Source organism: Harpia harpyja, chromosome 15, assembly GCF_026419915.1.
Source record: "Harpia harpyja isolate bHarHar1 chromosome 15, bHarHar1 primary haplotype, whole genome shotgun sequence".
In the NCBI taxonomy this organism is placed as follows: Eukaryota; Metazoa; Chordata; class Aves; order Accipitriformes; family Accipitridae; genus Harpia; species Harpia harpyja.
The window spans coordinates 2,126,518-2,144,695 of NC_068954.1; the positions used below are offsets into that span (position 1 = coordinate 2,126,518).

An 18,178-nucleotide genomic window follows, 5' to 3' on the forward strand; every position below is an offset into this window, starting at 1 on the left:
AAGCCTGGGGCATTACCAAGGAGATATTTCCTGTAAGCCATGTTTTGCTTTCTTCATCAGTATCACATCCTTCTGAGTGTTCAGCTACAGCCACCAGTTTCTCACAGTAACAAAGACCTGAAGAAAGGATCTCCTGGTCACTGAAACTGTGTCTCAATTACTACAGACTGCTGTATCACAATCACATTCATAAGCCTAATCAAGCTTCACCATATCCATATTTAGCTTCTCCTCCCCTTTGGTAACTTTGGAAAGCTACTCCAGAATCTCAGTCCTGACCAAAAATTCCCAGCTTCCTGCCTTGTTCTCTGCAAAGCTACTTCTTATTTTGTCCTCCACCCAAATCAATGTTCCTATTTATTAAAAGGCTATTTTCCTTCTCTCATAGATTTACAGAGGTCATTTATGTCCACAACTATCCTTCAAACAAAAGACTGATGCTCCTCTGCACATATTTCCACAGTTCATTTTCCTGAAGATGAGGATTATTCCAGACAAGGTCTTACCAAAGCCTTGTCTGGCTGCTGGATTAATACTTTCATCTCTAAAAAGAGTTATACTGAAAAAAATGCTTTTCACAGCTGCAGTCACCAGTGGCTTATTGTTATTACAGACCAAGACATTAAGAACTTCACCTCCTCTGCTATTTTCACATGGTGATCTCATGGTTTGTGGCAAAACCCCCTCCGAGTTTGACCTCAAACTTCCCTGAACTGCATCCCATCCCATCTCTGTCACTCTAGCTTCACCACCACCAGATCCTGCTTGTGCATCCTCTCTCTTTCAATGACGCTTCCCAGACCTGCAAGGTTTCCTCAGCATCCTATTATTTTTGTGTCGCTGTAAATAAATACAAATTTGAGCAAGATTAGTTTGTAAATGGATGTTTGAGAAACTCCACTGATAACCCTGAGTCCACACTTCCTTTGTCAAAGCTACCCAGCGTTTCTTGCCTTCAGCCACTTTCTTCTCTACCATGTTTCCCTGCTTATCCCCACTCCGTCACATTTCTGATAGGGCACAAAATCAAATGCCTCAGAGAAGTCCAGGCAGGTAAGGTCTAATGCACAAGGCTTTCTCATTCGGCGTGCTCTTGGAGAACTAGGCATTGGCACTGTTTCCAGCTCATGTAGCTGGAAGCCAACTGAGTATTGTCTGCACATGCAAAAACAGGCAAGTGTGCTATAAGCCTCCCTTCCTATTATCAGACAGATTTAGAAGAAAAATAATCCAGGGAAGACTCCACGCTGAAAATACAGCACTAAATGGAAGTATTATCTATTGTCCTGGGAGGTGAGTGCTGGAAATAATGGTATTACCATAGTATGTGTATGAAAACCCTGCAACACCCACAGGGAAAGAAAGGAAGTCTATAGCCAAAAAAAAATAACACACCTCACAGCTCCCGCAATAGATATAGGAAACTTCACCCACAGCCAAGAGGCAATTATCCATCAATATCATTAAAGTACCGTGTGCCGCATCCTATGCTCTTGTCTGACTGGCAGCGACAGTGGGGCCTCCAGAAATCTTGAGGTTTCTGGGTGCATTATAGAGGCAGTTCAATTTAAATAGCTTCTCACTCTACTTGGCCTTTCCCATTCTGAATAGATAGGAAGCAGTTTTAAAAATCTTTAGTACATTAATGATTAAGGCTGAAAAATAATAAAAGCCTGAGTCAGATCTTGCTGTAATTAAAGTAAGAATCCCTCCAAGTGCAATAAATCAATATACAAGGCCCACCACAGAAAATTACCTCTGAACACGGTACACACGTGTCCATGGTGGGACGAGGGCCAGGATTCTGGCCACCAGATCCACAAGAGTGCTGGGGGGGTAGCTCTTGTATCTTCCAGTCTTCCAGAGCTCATACAGACCAGTGCCACGGATCACTAGTGTTGGATACAGCTTCATGCCGTCTGGGCGAAAAGCAGGATTCTCAAAAAACTCCTGCAAAAGTGGAACAAAAAAATGCAAGTCAAGGCAAAACAAACTACATTTCCTGGGGCTTCAGAGCCCCAACAAAACTAATTTCAAGACAGTTTTTGTAAAAGACAATTGTAAGTATGTTTTAAGAATTACTGGCTTACATTGAGTTGCCAGTATTTTCTGGTTTATGACATTTTTTGAAATAAAGAGTATGTTCTAGATTTAAAGAGAAGGCCACTAAAGAAAAAAAAATCCACATGACAATGCTGTGAGTCAAATCTGTACATTGCTTCTACCTTTCAGCATGAATTCAACAGATATTGCACCATTTATTGTAACAGACTCTGCTCAGAATTAGAATAATAGAAGTGAGTGTACTTATCTTCAATCTCAGCAGACCACATTTAGGGATTAATCAATGTGTCTGGGACACATCATTTGAATAGCAATGAAGAAAAACAGATTTATTCTACAATGATGTTCTGAACAATCCTGGAGAATGGGAGGGTAAACTCTATCTCCTGCTAACTCCTATGACTAAATCCCAGCACAGAACTGCAAATTGAACAGCACTAGCTCGCACAACACAACAATCACATTGTTTTTTTGCAGATTGAATTTCAGTAATGACAATTAAAATAAAATCACTTACAAAAAAATCAAAAACCACGCAAGGCACCCTGAACCAAGCAACCATTAAACTGACTTAAGCAATGACATGGCCCTCATTGTAACAGCATCTACAGGCCAGATCTAATACTGGATCGGACTGTTGCACACTTGAAGTCCACCGCTTGATCCCTCTCCAGCATAGTATTCTCATAGTAATAAAAAAAAAAAACATACAAGTTCGTTAAGCTGAGTTAATGGCAGGCTACCATGGTCCCACCAGTTGCCACGCTAGCTTTGGTACTCACCAGCACTTTGCTGAAGTGCTTCAACACATTCATGCGGCCCAGACCCACTCAGACATTTTGCTGTTTCCTACCACTGCTGTGTGTTAAACCAACTCCTGGAGTGCTCCAGCAAGGCCTGGCGTTGGAATAAAGTCCCACTAGCAGCCTGCTGGGAGCAGGACCTCCCCACCTGGGCAGATCTATGGCTCTGTTGGCTCACTGTGCTTCACAAAACCATACTTCAACACAATAAAAAGCAGCAAATGGATTGCTGCTAGCTTAAGCACACCAAAATGGATCTGCACAGACTCGAACGCATGCTAGATCCAGCACAAGGACGGGAAGAGGCGAGCAAGGTCAGAGAAACGGCAGGACCACGTCAACCCAGACCGTTTCTGGCAGACTCCCTGCCTAAGCCTGCGGCCGGCTCCAGCAGCCTCTGCCCTGCACGCCCGCACTTCTGTGCCACCCTACCTGCTGTGCAGCTACAGAGAAAAACAGACCAGAGAGCTAATCCAGCTGAAAAAAGAAACCAGTCAAAAAATATCTTTTCCAGGCAGACCAGCCTCTTAAGCCATTTATACACATCCTCCCAGAGAGACAGGGATAACTGAGTCAGTTTAAGAGACAAAACAAGGTCTGGACCATGGATAAAGTCATAGAATCACAGAATAGTTTGGGTGGGAAGGGACCTTTCAAGGTCATCCAGTCCAACCCCCTGCCATGGGCAGGGACATCTTCAACTAGACCAGGTTGCTCAGAGCCCCGTCCAACCTGGCCTTAATGTTTCCAGGGATGGGGCATCGACCACCTCTCTGGGTGACCTGGGCCAGTGTTTAACCACCCTCAGTGTAAAAACTTTCTTCCTTATATCTAGTCTGAATCTGCCCTCTTTTAGCTTAAAACCATTACCCCTTGTCTTATCGCTACAGGCCCTGCTAAAAAGTCTGTCCCCATCTTTCTTATAAGCCCCCTTTAGGTACTGGAAGACCGCTATAAGGTCTCCCCAGAGCCTTCTCTTCTCCAGGCTGAACAACCACAAGTCCACACTGCTGCTGCAAAATTAACTGTCAAATCCTGCATTCATGGTCTGATGAAGCTTCAGCCATCACCATCCCAGCAGCACTGCTGGCTTAAGGAGCAGTAAGTCCCAGATGGCCCCATAAAGAAAAAAAAAACAACACAAGGAGGAGGTACTGGTTTTAAATTTTGCAGGGCTGTTTTAACTCAGATCAACTGACGGACTTGGGTTACCTGCAGCTTCGCAAAATGGTTGCGCCAAAAGCTGCTGCTGCTGCCGAGAGAACCCCATCCAGGCACAGCCTTGTGCTCACCTCGTTACAGAATTGCTAAACAAATTGGTTCATGCAGAAAGTGAGACCCACATTCCCCACCCTCAGCCTCCTGGAGGGATAACTAACTTATTTCTCCTCAAACTGTATCCAAGACACAAGACCAACCACCCCAGACACGTAACACATCTTGTATCCCATTAAGCTGCGCTATCAGTAAAGTAAATGGTTTACAAGGAAGTTGGCCAAAGGCAGATAAAGACAGTTGACTCTGAACCCCAGTGTCAAGGTGCTCACTCTGGAGCCTGTGTAGGTATAAGGTTGGTCTCCTCCTTTCCTCAGATCTGTTTATGCACTCCATAAACTCTCCTGTTCATCGCGAATCTCCCATCGCCACCATGAGATGAAAAAACATACTTATCTTGGCAGCTCCATGAAATAATAAATCATCACCATCACCTCTGAGGATAGGACATAAATGACGTATTCAGAGACACCCTGGGCTGGTTTCTGCTGCAGCTCCACAGGCAGCAGATGTGATGGCTCCCTGCCCTGCCCACGCTGCCAGCCACGTCGTCCTGTTCCTAACCTTGTGCCAGCTCCGATTCCTGATGGACCCTTGACCAGGATGACTCATGTCACTGATGCAGGAAAACTCAACATGCGTTTTGGGGAGAGTGCTTTTCTTCTTTCAGCGTTGGGCTGGGTTACGGAGCGGTCTATTGAGCACCACTGATGAATCCTAGAATATCTCAAGTTGGAAGGGACCCATAAGGATCACTGAGTCCAACTCCCAGTAAGGAAGTAAGGTCAGAAACAGGATCTGCCCCCATGTGACAGCAGGGGACCATTATGTCTGCTTAATGCATCTCTTGGAAGCCTGTGTCCTCCCCTCTGCCCTGAGGGTTCAGTTTGACTTTGCAGGTCAATACTGTCGTTGGCGGCTGTCAGAGAAGGCAGATATGCTTTGCTCTTGGCTGACCACTCTTACCACATCTCCAGTGCTGGCCCTAGGGTGCATCTGATGCTCAAGATGTAAAGAGGGGGGAAAAAGAGAAAAAAGATAAATCACTGGACTAATTTTGAAACCAGCCAGCTGAAGCAGGCATGTTACCCAAGGTCATATAGCATATGAGGTAGCGTAAGGTCAGAAAAAGAATTCAGAATCCTGTTGTCCTGGAACAACCCAAAACTTCCATCTTTTCTGGGTGGTTAGAGGTGCTCTAATGTAAAACAAAGCAACTGTGAAAGAAGGAATAAGAAAATCGTGTAAGAGATGATTGTTCTGACAAGAGAAGCTCTATGGCCAAGCGGCACTGAAGAAGAGAAAGACATTAAGGTGAGAAAGCAATGATGCTTCCCCAATGAGATATAGGAAGGTAAATAAACCACTCCAGCAAGGAAAAAAGGCTTCCAGTAAGGTTATGTATTAATATTCGCAACGATACTGAACCAAATGCAAAAGCATGTATGATTCACCAGGCAGAATATTTTAAACATTTACTGATTTACATTGCAGATTAAAGGCAAAGACACCAACACAGCACTAAGGTTAAAGCCATCCAGCAGTCAAAGGCAAGGTCAGAAGTTAAGGCTTCTAATCACATCGTCAATTTTGCCACTTCATACATACAGCATATTAAGCTAGCTGATAATGCTACTTCATATTTCAGTAATGCTGCCATTAAAAATGCAACAGATTTTCATATTTATTTCTTAAACTATTTCTCAAAATATCCCTCAAGTTTAATTATTTCAAAAGTAATTAATTTCAAACAATACAACAAAGCAGTGTCTCCTTTTTTTCCTGAACCTCTTTTTCCAGTAGTAAACTTTAAATAGTTTCTGTAAATCCCAATATTTAAAGGCTTAACCTTTTCCCATTTACAAACAGTTTTGATTAAGTCTCTCACGAAACAAAGGAACTATAAAATGCCAACACATGCCAAGCTTTAGTAAGAATTGTAGCCTTTTCTTTTTTTAATTAGACCCCTTAAAAGGTGTCTTCAACTGATAAAAATGTTCAGAATAGTTTACTGCCAAAAAAATTCAATCCCTAAAACAACATTTGTTCCAGAGACCACCATCCCTAGCATCACTGGAGTCAACAGGAGGCTTTCCATCAGCTCTAGCAAGCACTCAATCAGAGCTTAAATCCACGTCTGCTAATGCACTGTGAAGTTAGAGGTTAAAGGTGAGCCAGAGAGAAAGGATCCTTACGTACTTCCAGTCTTTTTGAACCACTTGAGGATGCAACGTAGTGCTCTCGCATGCATGAATATTCTACATGGAAGCACGTACAACTTCAAAGCTACTAAACCAATTTTCTTTGAACTTCAAGTTTTCTCCCTCCTAGCTAAAGACTGTAAGCCAGCTAGCATTTAACACGTCTTGTATCATAAAGATGAATGCTAGAGTAAAATTTTAAAGTTGTGCATGTAGATGATGGACATGACGTGAGAGATTATCATAGTGGTTTAATTGTAATAAAAAAAGGTCAATTCAGATCAGCTGAAACTTAAGTGATCTGGAGGTTCATAAACATGGACCTTTTCATAGCCTAAAATAACGTTTCTCATAACTTTGCCCAATTTATGTGGTATTAGAAAAAAGTTGAGTACTTTCTCACAGCAACTACTATAACAAGTAACCAGAGAATCATGGAATTCACAATTTTTTTTTGCTTCACCTGAGCTCCATTAAACATACTTTACTTGTAGGAACAGCTGCTCTGTGAATTACAAACAATGAATCTTAATAAGATCCCATCAACACACATTCAGTCTACAAGGTTATACAAGTTAGCTGCTAACATGTTTTATGAGAACAGTAATTGATTTTACTAGCATATGCCTTTGTTGTAGAAGTTCCCTGTTATTAAAGCTAATGGCATCTATAGGATCCATTCATCCACCACCTCATAAACTCACTGCCACTATGAATAATCAGGGTCCAATGGGTGTAAAATTAGTCATTTAGATGCCAAGAAGCCACTGATTTTTCCATCAAGGCAGACGTATCAAAGTGCATGACGGAATACTTTTGTCCAACTCCCACCAATAGCTTTGAGACTTAAAAATTGCATGACATTGTAATTACCATCCAAGAAAACAGACATTAGTTGAAAACCAAAAGTCAACATAACACTATGTGAACCAAAAAAAGATCAGAATATAAGAAGAGATTGAATCAGGACATGAAGTCCTGAACTCAAGCATTTCACTTTCCTGCATGTTTGCAATAACCTTTAACAGAAAACCTTTTAGTCACCCATGTATCTGTTCAGAGTTGCAACAGGAAGGTCAAATGATTTGGGATCATAATGAGACCACACAGCGGTTTGCTCCCATTCTCAAGTTTGGTAATAGCACAACTCAGCCAATATTAAAAGATTATGCCTTACAGTTTTAATCTGATTTTACTGACCACTTTAAGTACAGAACAAATTAGAAATGTGTTTTGAAGATGCTGAAAAGCTGCAGTTCTCCAAAAAGAGAAAAATATTATTTTATGGGATTCCACTTCATCTTTTTACAGACCAAAGACTCAGTTGCCATCTTTAATCTTTCTGCTCTCAGTACGTTCCACCCTTCTAGGAGATAGCAGTTATAGGATAAGCACAGCAATTTTTTAAAGCAATTTACTAAAATGTCAGGATTTGTTAAAAATAAAGGCCACCAAAATCTATTTTTTAATGACTGTCCACTAGCAATCAGGTGCCACTCAACCTGATTCTTGAACTCGTTCCTTTACTGTAGTCCCTGCATGATACAGATGATTAAATTCATGTCCGACTACATTAAGATGAACATTATCTTAACTCTCCATATTACAGCATTCCTTATCTCCATCAGCTGTATTATTTATAACTATGAATACTGGTAGCACTTGAAAGCTACCACGTTGAATGACACTTCCAACTCTACAGGGAATGAACAATCACTTAGTAGTTTAATTATATGCATTAATAGAAGCTTGTGGCTCAAAAATGCAGCTCCGTTTTAACTCTAAATTTGCATTTTCCCCTCTTTCTTGTAAATGCTAGTCTAATTAAAATGTAATGATAGTATCTGCATTCACTGATACCGACAACGGCCTACTGACCGAGAAGTACGGACTAAATTCTGCCTTTTTACTTGCCTTTTGGAGCAGCCTGGGAACACACACATCGTCAAGCACCAGTTGTCACCTGGGAAGGAGGGAAATGCGGTGCCAACAGCAAGCTGAGAAATGGTCATTTTAAAGTCACTTAACGTCAATATCTTTCAATTAAGTGACCTTAGACTTCCTATTAAGTTACCAGAACATAGTAAGATACTACCTGTTAGCTGCTCTGAACACCATCCGTTTGCAGACTCTGACTTGTGATAAATGAGAAGGTTTTAGATCCAGCTCACCACGCAGTGGGATAATGATGAAAAAGAATCGTATTTACCATGATGCATATTATAAGTGCACATATGTTACACACTGCGTGCAAAATCAGCAGAGCACACGTGAACACGAACACAACACAGAACATACAGTGATGATAAGGCAGATCAGCTCTCTACAAAAGGGAAGCAAACTCTCTAGCATTTCACCTGCGGCAAGCTGGAGCTTGTTCTGCTAACTGCGTGCACACCCACTCTTCAAGGTATCTTTACCTGACACTTATTTTAAATACGTAGAATTAAAATACAATTGAAACATTTTTCTAGTATAACCTGGGGAATTCCCAAAGTTGCCTTGGGTTTATATAAAGATGGTATGTTGATATTACTTCTGCCAAATATACCACTATTTCAGAGGTCCATCGGGTGTTACGTATCCTCAAAGAGCAACGCTTTCTGTCCATTCAAATGTTCTTTGAAGGAGCAACTTGACAGCGCAATCAGTAAATCCTGTTGCTGAATCACTGACGTCCGAGGCAAACACAGTACAACATGGCAACGTTTTTAATTAGGCTCTTCTGAAATGCATATGTTACTTTATATATGGTGTCGTGAATCTCTATAAAATTGATTCAAAGGTGAATGAAAGGCAGAAATAAGTCGAGTCACTTCTGCACTCACGACAAAATCTCCTATAGATGTGACCATGGGGCAAAACATTTCTAAAGCAGATGACCCAAATTTCCAGCTCTCCTGAGAGCACCTGTAAAGCATTCTGCAATCCCGGGAGGAAAGACCATTTTCCAGTTAATTGTTATAATTTTCCTGACTATTGACAGCTATGTAATAAAATCTTCTCCGTTCCTGACACATTCAAGCTGTCATATTTCACCACGTAAATACGATTATGGAAACTACTAAGCCAAGAAAACAGTGACATAAAACCCAATGTTTCTGCCATGAGAGGGTCAGTTCTGTGATGGTGACCAGCATCTATTTTTAGCACATCCGCCTGCAAATCTCTTCAACACTAGTATATATTAGTGTGCAGAAAAACAGCACATCAGAGACTGTAGCACGGTAATGCATGGTAGGTGAAAAAGAAAAGTTTGTTTCTTGTTAATTTTGCATATTCATTTTGCTAGTCTTCAAATTCCTGAAGGAAGACACTTAAAATACTAGAGAATTTTATCAGCAGCACATCGCTGCAGACCTTGATATGTCTTACTGAACTATTACAATAGTGCAAATTAACAAAAAAAGTATGGTTTTGGTTGCTACTTAACAGACTAATCTATACGCTTATTTTAGGATGTTCTATAATGCCTCATATGTAGACTTTGAATGTCAAGTAAGAAAAGTGGATTTGCCTGCTAACGTCCAGAGTGAACAGTGTAAAGGACCTTGTAACTCACCCTCCAAGATGCAGGAAGCCTTTACACCTCCTCCCTTCCCCAACAGCCTCAAAAACCCCAAATCCACAGGCCAAAGGGAACTTTTCCAAAAGCGTCTAACAAGTGAATTCTCATGATCTCCAGCTTCAGTAAGGAAACATTAAACCCATCACATTGAACCCAGAAACAAACTGCTCTTGAGCTGCAAAGCAACCGTTACCGTAGAGACAAACTAACCAACAGGAGCATTTAGTCCACAGACGTGAAGCTGTCTTCAGCAAGTTATTTACCAAGACTATGCACCTCAGTGTCATAAATACCCTAATTCTCTACGTGGTATAGGAAACTGCTGCTGCCAGACAAGGAGGGAACATGCCTGCCTCCCATCCCATCCCTCCCACGGTCTCTTTTTACCCCTGGACTGTCAGGATCTACAGGTTGCCTTCTAACACTCTGTTGGATAGTTGCTCCCTCCAAGTTTGCACAGAACTTACCGCAAGGAGATCGTAGACTGCAACAGTCCCTGGCCCTGCTATAATACAACTCAATAATAAGAAGAGACATTTCACATTTGGGAGAGGCCTTGGGCATCAGCAGCATGACCTTGGAGCGTGGTTTTGACTCCTGAACACAGTATCTATCTGAACACCAAGACAAATCTCTCCAGATTGTGCTCACTGCACCGAGCAGTCCCATCTGCTTAGTCTTGCAGGTGCTCCAAGTGAGTCTCCATTTATTACGCAGTTTTGGAAGAACCCATGAGAATACCTCAATCAATTTGCTGTGAAGTTTCACCTTCACTTTTACCAAGCACAGAACTCTGGTCTTTATGTTTCTGGAAGGGTCAGCTTTCCCCTAGGGCTAAGTACAGGAAATACAGCATTTTTCATTGTCTTAAGTACACAATTTTTGCAACACAAATCCCTGTAAAGCATGTCTTCTGCCCTAAAAAACATTGTGATCAGCAACTCCATAATGTTTTTGATAATCTAATCCTCCTTCATCAGACCTCTCCTTTCCATAAGGAGCATCAATACAACCATGTGCTCTCTCCCACCCCACTCAGCCCTGCAAAAGCTTCTCTCATTTATGTTCACAGTAAAACCATTATGCTTTTCCAGTATGCTTTTTTTATTGAAAAAAACCCAAACCCCCAAAACAACCCCCGCCCAAACCACACAAAACCAACAACTAAGTCCTCAAAAACTTAATTTGGACATCATGGTTTATCCACCCTGATGACAAGCATTCAGTTGCTGATGATGATTTGTGCTAAAATACATATTTTACTGAATGATGCTCTCTTTGCCTAAATGCCTGGCAAATTTTAACTCTCTGTCCAGGACACATCCCTTTATTCCTGTGCTCCTTTCCATTTGCCTGTATGTTCCCAGCCATATGCTCATTATTGACTTCAGCAGCAAGGGGCCTTAGTGAAAGAGCCCCAGAAAACAACTTTTGAATGCTGGCATGAAAAACCACCACTTGAATAGACAGAGTGGCTGTATGAGCCTATGCAACGCACAGTTGTTAAGCACAGAAATGATCTTTTAGTTCGGGTAGAAAAAGGGTCTCAACTGTACCTTTATATTTAGCAGAGGCTTTTTCTGAATGGGAGGCTATTTTAAAGGTAGTGATTGTTATTATCGTAACTTTTATCGCTGGCATGCTGGAGGAAAACGTGTGTGCAGACAAAATACTAATTCAGAAAGACAAAGGAAGCAATCCAAGTTCCATAATAAATGCAGTTTTTCCACACAGCCTTGCAATTTATCATGTCCATACTAATGGTATAGCAGTACGTACTGTTCCTAGGCAGTACAATGCAATGTAGCAAAGATCACGCTGCTAGTGAAACCGCCATCCTTTGCATTTTCTGGTTTAAATTGCGTCACCCTATCCACATTATGCATGCATCCCCAAATGATGCAGAAGATAAGGGACCAGTTTTACCTGTACTATTCAATTGATTCAGCTATTCTGCTCCTGCACAGTGGCACACCGAGGGCTGTAGCTTTAACTTCTACTTTTTTCCTACGTCACACATACCCAGAGAGAAGTCCGACCCGCTTTATAGGAAACGTACCCAGAGCTGCAGCAAACACACCCAGCGAGCCAGTAAAATGTATTTCCACACAGACACTGGAGGGGGAGAGAGAAGCTTTGCGCACACAATTCAACCATCTGCAGAAGTGGGTACACACTGGGGCTTTATGTAGATATTTTATCCACAGAAATATGCGCGCAATTATCTGTGAAAATAGTTTCTAAAAATAGCCTGTTCCTTACTACCATGATTCTCATTAACATAAAAATTACCACAGCGTTGGCCATAGTTCATGAAATTATAATTGTTTCCGAAGTGAAGAGCTTTTTAGCTCCAACAGTTACTAAGACTCCAAGAGAAGCTCTAGTAACTGAAGGACCGATCATTAAATACTGCCTAATCTGTTTCAGCAAGTGTGCCCATGAAAAGAAAAAAAAAAAGACAAATTTTCAGAGGTAATGCTGGCTACCTGCCAATAATAGTGTTTCAATTAGATGTTTGGTAGGAATTGAAAGGAAAATAATTTACCCCACTAAACATTTCAGAGCTATATTTAAAAACACAGGTAATTGTCCTCCCAAAAGAATAATAAAAAAAAAGAATAAAAAAATCAATGTAGATCAGCAATTTAACTGTCTTTTATTACAGTTATTAAAAGCTCCTGATAGAGGTGCAATATATTTCATTACGAACTTCACCTCCTTAATAAAAATGAGAGCCCTCAGGAAAACTATCTCCTTATTTACAGCTAAAAATGATACAATAGCATTTAAAGTTTTACAATAACATCAAATACATTGCAAAGAGAAAGGACACTTGTATAACCCGCTACATTACTTGACCATTATTTTTCTCTCCTGTGTTCAACACACCCAAGAAGGCTGTAGCCCTCTGCATAACTTACACTTGGATCACAGATGCATCAGGCATTTCACTAAAATTAGTCTATTTCTGGGAAATGCTTATTTTGCAATTCCTTCAGAAAAAAACCCAGCCTGACACGACTGTAAGAAAAGGAATTTTCACCAGACTAAAATCATTCAATGATTGCATTTTATTTAAAGAACGCAAGATTGGCTCTGCTGAATTGAACCAAAAATCTCTTCAGTCTGATACTTGTCTCCTGTAATGACCAGTAAATGGCCCTGCCTATGCTTTTACCCTCATCATTGCATTAATACGAGACTTTAGATGGACAGAGTGAAGCCACAGGACCTCCTCATGGATCTCCTCAAGGAAAAAGAGCTTCTCAGCAACTGCAGGCCTATCTGATGTTTCTGGGCAGCATCCACCAACTCCCACATGCCTTCAGAGCTGGAGGGTTCTGCCAGCAACTTGCTATGACACTTCCCCTGACACTTCCCACACTTGAAATTTCTAATCTTCTGGCTCTCCTGCCTGTTTCCTTTCCTTTTTTTCTGCTCCCCAGATTTATTTCATCTATGAGGTGTCTTCAAAGTTGTTTGAGATGGGCTTACAGCCATCCCTCCCAGAGGACCAAGAAGAACAGCAACAGTAAATCATGCTTAGGCAAAGACCATAAAAATAAAATAAAGGCAAACATAGCAATATCATCTCCATTAATGAATATGTTACTAGCTTAATAGTATTTATTCTAGAGTAGATAAAGTTTGTTGATTATACTATTGCCACTCAGTGGCTCTGCAGAAACAGAATGAGGAATTAGTAACAGCATCCTGGGAATTCTTTAGCCTCCTAAAGTTTTTGCTTAAATCCCAAGTTCTGCTTGGTAGCCCTGTTGGCAAGTGTGATTCATGAATCCTCCCAACCATTTACCCCTAGAGTCACCTCATCTCTCTCGTGCTACAACAGCAAAGCTGAGTGTTTATCGCATTCCACAGAATGAGGTGTCTGCTCTGGTAACAATTCCATTATTCCCGCTGAGTCCTTGATTTATTCTAGCTATTATTCTAATTATTTTCTCCGACCACCTGCTACGTGAGGCACTGTGAATCAGTCTTATCTGTTATGCTTGCATTTGCCAACGAGAAGTAGCAGTGTGTATGTGTGCGTGTGTGTACATATAAACTACCTGACACTACTGGCACAACCACATGGGTGGTGGGAGGAAGCAGAGCATACTCCCTCCCTGCAGCGTTTTCCCATATGTGGAATGGGGCGGAAAGACCTGAAGTAGAAAGGAAATCCTCTGAGGCTATAAAAAGAATCAATAATAAGAGAAGAAAAGAGGCATGATGGGGGAAGGAGTGAAGCAGCACAACATAACTGGGACACAGGACTCGTACATCCACTCTGTTTAAAAAAAGTAACTGTAATAATCTTCATGATGAAGGCAGGCAAAAAGCCAGTCACCTGCCACTTACTGTAAAAAAGAATATATACATGTAACAAAAGATCTAACATACTCAATCCTATCAGTAAATTAAAGATTTGCATACTTATTAATAAACTCCCCAGGAAAACAGTTGCTATACACACACAGACAACTTTGAAAACCCAGATATGGTTGCAAAAGAGTAACTGATGGGCATCCTAGCTGCTGGACAGAAGAAGCAGGAAACACTTCCAAATCAATAGGTCATAAGGGACAGAAGCAATGTTACTCTTGAAACCATAATTACCTGTTCAATTTGAAGAAGCACCCAGTATTTTTAGTACGCAGTCAGCACAATCAGCAAGTTATTACCTTCCCAGGAGAAGCCCCTGTATTTAATATATCAACTGGTAATGAAGGCAAGGTGCTTAGACCTCCTTCTAAAGTCAACTCAGCTCCTTTTTGTCCTGCCTTTCCCTGGTCTGAAAAGCACATGGCTAGAAAGGAGGTTAGTATCACAACAAATCAAGTTGTTTTTTTCCAAACTTATCTAGAACTACCATAAAATAAAAAAATCTATAAGGATCCTTGATAAGCCGCAGGTATCTGTCCCCAAAAGTCATAGGTATCTTCTAAGAAGATTATACATTTTAGGAGAATACTGCATAAAAGAGCACTACTGCTGCTCATGAACAGCTTAGTACTGTTGCAAGAACACAACAGATGCTCTCCACTTGGTTCCCCTCTTCACTCTCACATCATTTTTTGTCGTAGAAGTGTCTAAATATTTACCAGCATGGACTAACATTTATACAGCACAACATAGAAATTAGTTGTTTTAATAACTCAAAACCATGATATAAAGTGTTAAGGTAGGAAATAGAGAATGTACGATCTAGCTGAATCCCTGAAAAAGAAGGAATTACTGTCTGCTGAATACTTCTGTTATGTTCAGTAGTGCAAGGCTCTGGGGAAGGGGTGGGGGAAAGATGGTTGTTTTTACCCTCTATTCTCTCCTATTTAAGACAAAGGATCTTTTAAAAATAAATTATAAAGCATTTAAGATAGTATGAGAAAGGCAGAGGAGAAGGGAAAAGGAAGAGGATAGTGGTCTCTTGTTTACCATTCCATCTTGAAACATGTCACAGTGATCCACAACCTCTCCACTCTCATTCCCTGCAGCTCCATTTTCTGAAACGCACAGCGATCACTTAGCTGGGCATCAACTCTGCAGCTGCCTCTTTCACACAGGTCTTTTTTTGTGTGCTGTCTGGTCTCAGATCGTGGTGGGGACCCTATGCACCTAACACAGGCATTTTTGATTCCTTCTTCTCTCCTTTCCTATGCTTTCTTCTCTTTAAAACAAGACACATATAATTCTTCTCCATGTTGATGTGATCTATCACCTCTTCCCCACCAGCCTGCCTCCCCAACTCCCATTTTTCTTCCTCACTCTGCAGCATTCACATTGCTTCTTGAGGGCTTCATCCTCCACACTGATTACTCATCCTCCAACTCCTCATCAGTATGTTCACTGGCATCAAATCTTAATTTGATCTGTGAGTCCTGCTTTAAATTTCTGAACTCATTAACAGGGCTGTCACTTGAGTTGGTCTTCACCCCATCAAGCTCTCTGTATTCTTGAATTCCCCTTCTTAGCCTATCATCTGGTTTTCTTATTCCCCTGGTAAGCATTTCTCTTTCCTGGCCCTCCAACCAGCCTTTTTGCCAATTCCAGCCCTTCAGCAAAAAAAAAAAATCTGACCTTATCTTAACCCTTCCTTTTCTAAATTGAAAAATTTCTTAATTCTCTTTGGACCTCATTAACATCTGCTCTCACTTTTCCCATTCTTCCCCATCACAACACACAAATTCCTTCCTGCCATGTCCCAAGGCTGGCCCACCATCAACATTGGTTTTCCCAGCTCCTAAAGCCAAGAGACTTCTCTAGCAGAAATAGTCTAAACCAGTTGACCTTCTCTGCTCTGTTTTCTCCTTCTCTTGCTTTTCTATCCTCAACTATTTCCCCAGCTTTCTTTTAGTCCCCCCTTTCACAATTCCAGCCTTTTCACATTGTTGTCTCCTCTTTCTGAAAACTTTGCCTTCTGCCTCTTCTATTTCTGCACAAATTGTCATAAATAAATTGACAAAATACAGCACGGCACAACCCTTACCCTGACAAGCAAGGGAGCCTGCTGACCTGCAGAAACTGCAGGCAGTTCAGCGTCACTTGAAGTTATACCTTTTAAAGTGAGTCCCCAAATCTCCTGCAATGAAACAGGAGCAACTCCAGATCCGACAGTGGAAAAGCCTTAGCCATTTATCATGAATAAGCAGCAAAGAGCATAATCACTAAATACTTTCTATAGAAGCTCGTAATTCTGCATTAAATAATTCCTCCCTCTTCAGTTTTACATCTTGCAAATACCTTAGATTACTGTCTCCTTTTTGCTGAGTCTTACCCAAGGTTAGCTCTTTAAATCTTTTTGTCAGTATCGCTACTCTTCCACCACAAATTCTCTCCAGCCTAATAGTACTTCACTAATGACAGGCCCGTAGAGAACGCAGAACTACAGCTGTGACTTCATGAGATACTGAGTAAGGGACTCGGGTTCTGCTGTACCCTGCATCACAACTAATTCTATGAAAACACAGCTAACATGATGTCCACCCTCCACCTCCTTCAGCATTATAAGAAAACAATCCAGGAGCAACAGTGTCTGGGGCAGGAATTTTGAGTTAACTTTCAGCTCTCTCACTGACTTCACCTCCAGTTTTGTGCACATTTTGTGCACAGACTTTTCCCCAGTCTCTCACTTTGTCACATGAACATAGTATTTGCTGTGTACCATGACATTATGTTTATGAAGAGTTCAAGGAATTCTGCACAAAACCCCTTAGAAAACGTACCTATCGCAGGTTTCGGAATTTCCTTCATGTACTGTACAACTGCATTTTCAATTGGTTCTTTCTAGACGTGCCTGTTTACAGCAGAGCAAGATAAACCTTTGCTTTCTGCCTGGACTTCTAATCAATATATTCCATTGCATTAATAGCTTTTTAGTGCCAGAAAGCACCTAGTCTGACCTTGCACAAAAATATACCTGGGACTCCTGTGTCATAACTGCAATTTCTGCACTATTTTAAAAAGATGACCAATTTTGACTTAAAAAGAAAAAAATGTAATAATGAAAAAAAAAAATCTACCATGCTACCAGGTAATGTGGTTAATTCCCTACACTGTTTACCATTTGCTCTTTATTCCTCACTTCCATTTCTGTAGAAATAATTTTATATTTTCTTCCACATCATTGATAAAGATACTGAATAGCACTGAGCCAAGAACAGAGATGCTATATAATACACCTATACACTCTACTTTGCAATTAATTACCTTTGAGATAGTATGCTTTTAACTTTGAATCATGTACTATTCTAAATCCACGGAAAGAAAACCACCTTGGAAAAAAGTAAGAGCCCTAGTTAATATTGGAAGAGCTATATTCCACAGAGACCCGAGTGACTCAGTCTTTCATGAGGCAAGGATATAATTTTCTGGATGAAGTAGTTCAACAAATCTTTCTCACCCTCCACCTTCAAAAATGAATTTTAAATTATTTGTCCTTAAGAAACAATTCTGGCCTGGATTGTAACTAATAGCTGAGCTAAGAAAGAGAAGCAGCATGAGATGAAAAAGCTGGAACACCCTAGAAACTCACAGTTATTTTAAGGCATACTCACAACAAACTGGTCCATGTCCCTTTCAAGCCCCATGTTTGGTAGATCAGGCATCATGTGCGCCACTACTTTAAACCCGGCATCCTTGGCTAAGTGAAAAGACTCGCACACAGCCTTCACAGTGTGACCTCTGGGAAGAGAGGAAAGAGATTCAGGATCATACAGAAAAAGACATATTTTGATACATTTAATTGACATTCTCTAGGAAGCAAG

General features: G+C 40.9%; 1 protein-coding gene across 1 annotated transcript in view; it reads right to left on the reverse strand.

The window, feature by feature from the left end:
- Nucleotides 1–18,178, reverse strand: part of ELP3 (elongator acetyltransferase complex subunit 3) — a 91,659-nt gene that overhangs the window by 37,204 nt on the left and 36,277 nt on the right. Inside the window, exons 9-10 of the mRNA XM_052809366.1 lie at nt 17,969–18,095; nt 1,757–1,950 (exon numbers count right to left, since the gene is read on the reverse strand). Coding sequence (XP_052665326.1) covers nt 1,757–1,950; nt 17,969–18,095 — 321 coding nt within the window. The remainder of the gene's footprint in view (nt 1–1,756; nt 1,951–17,968; nt 18,096–18,178) is intronic.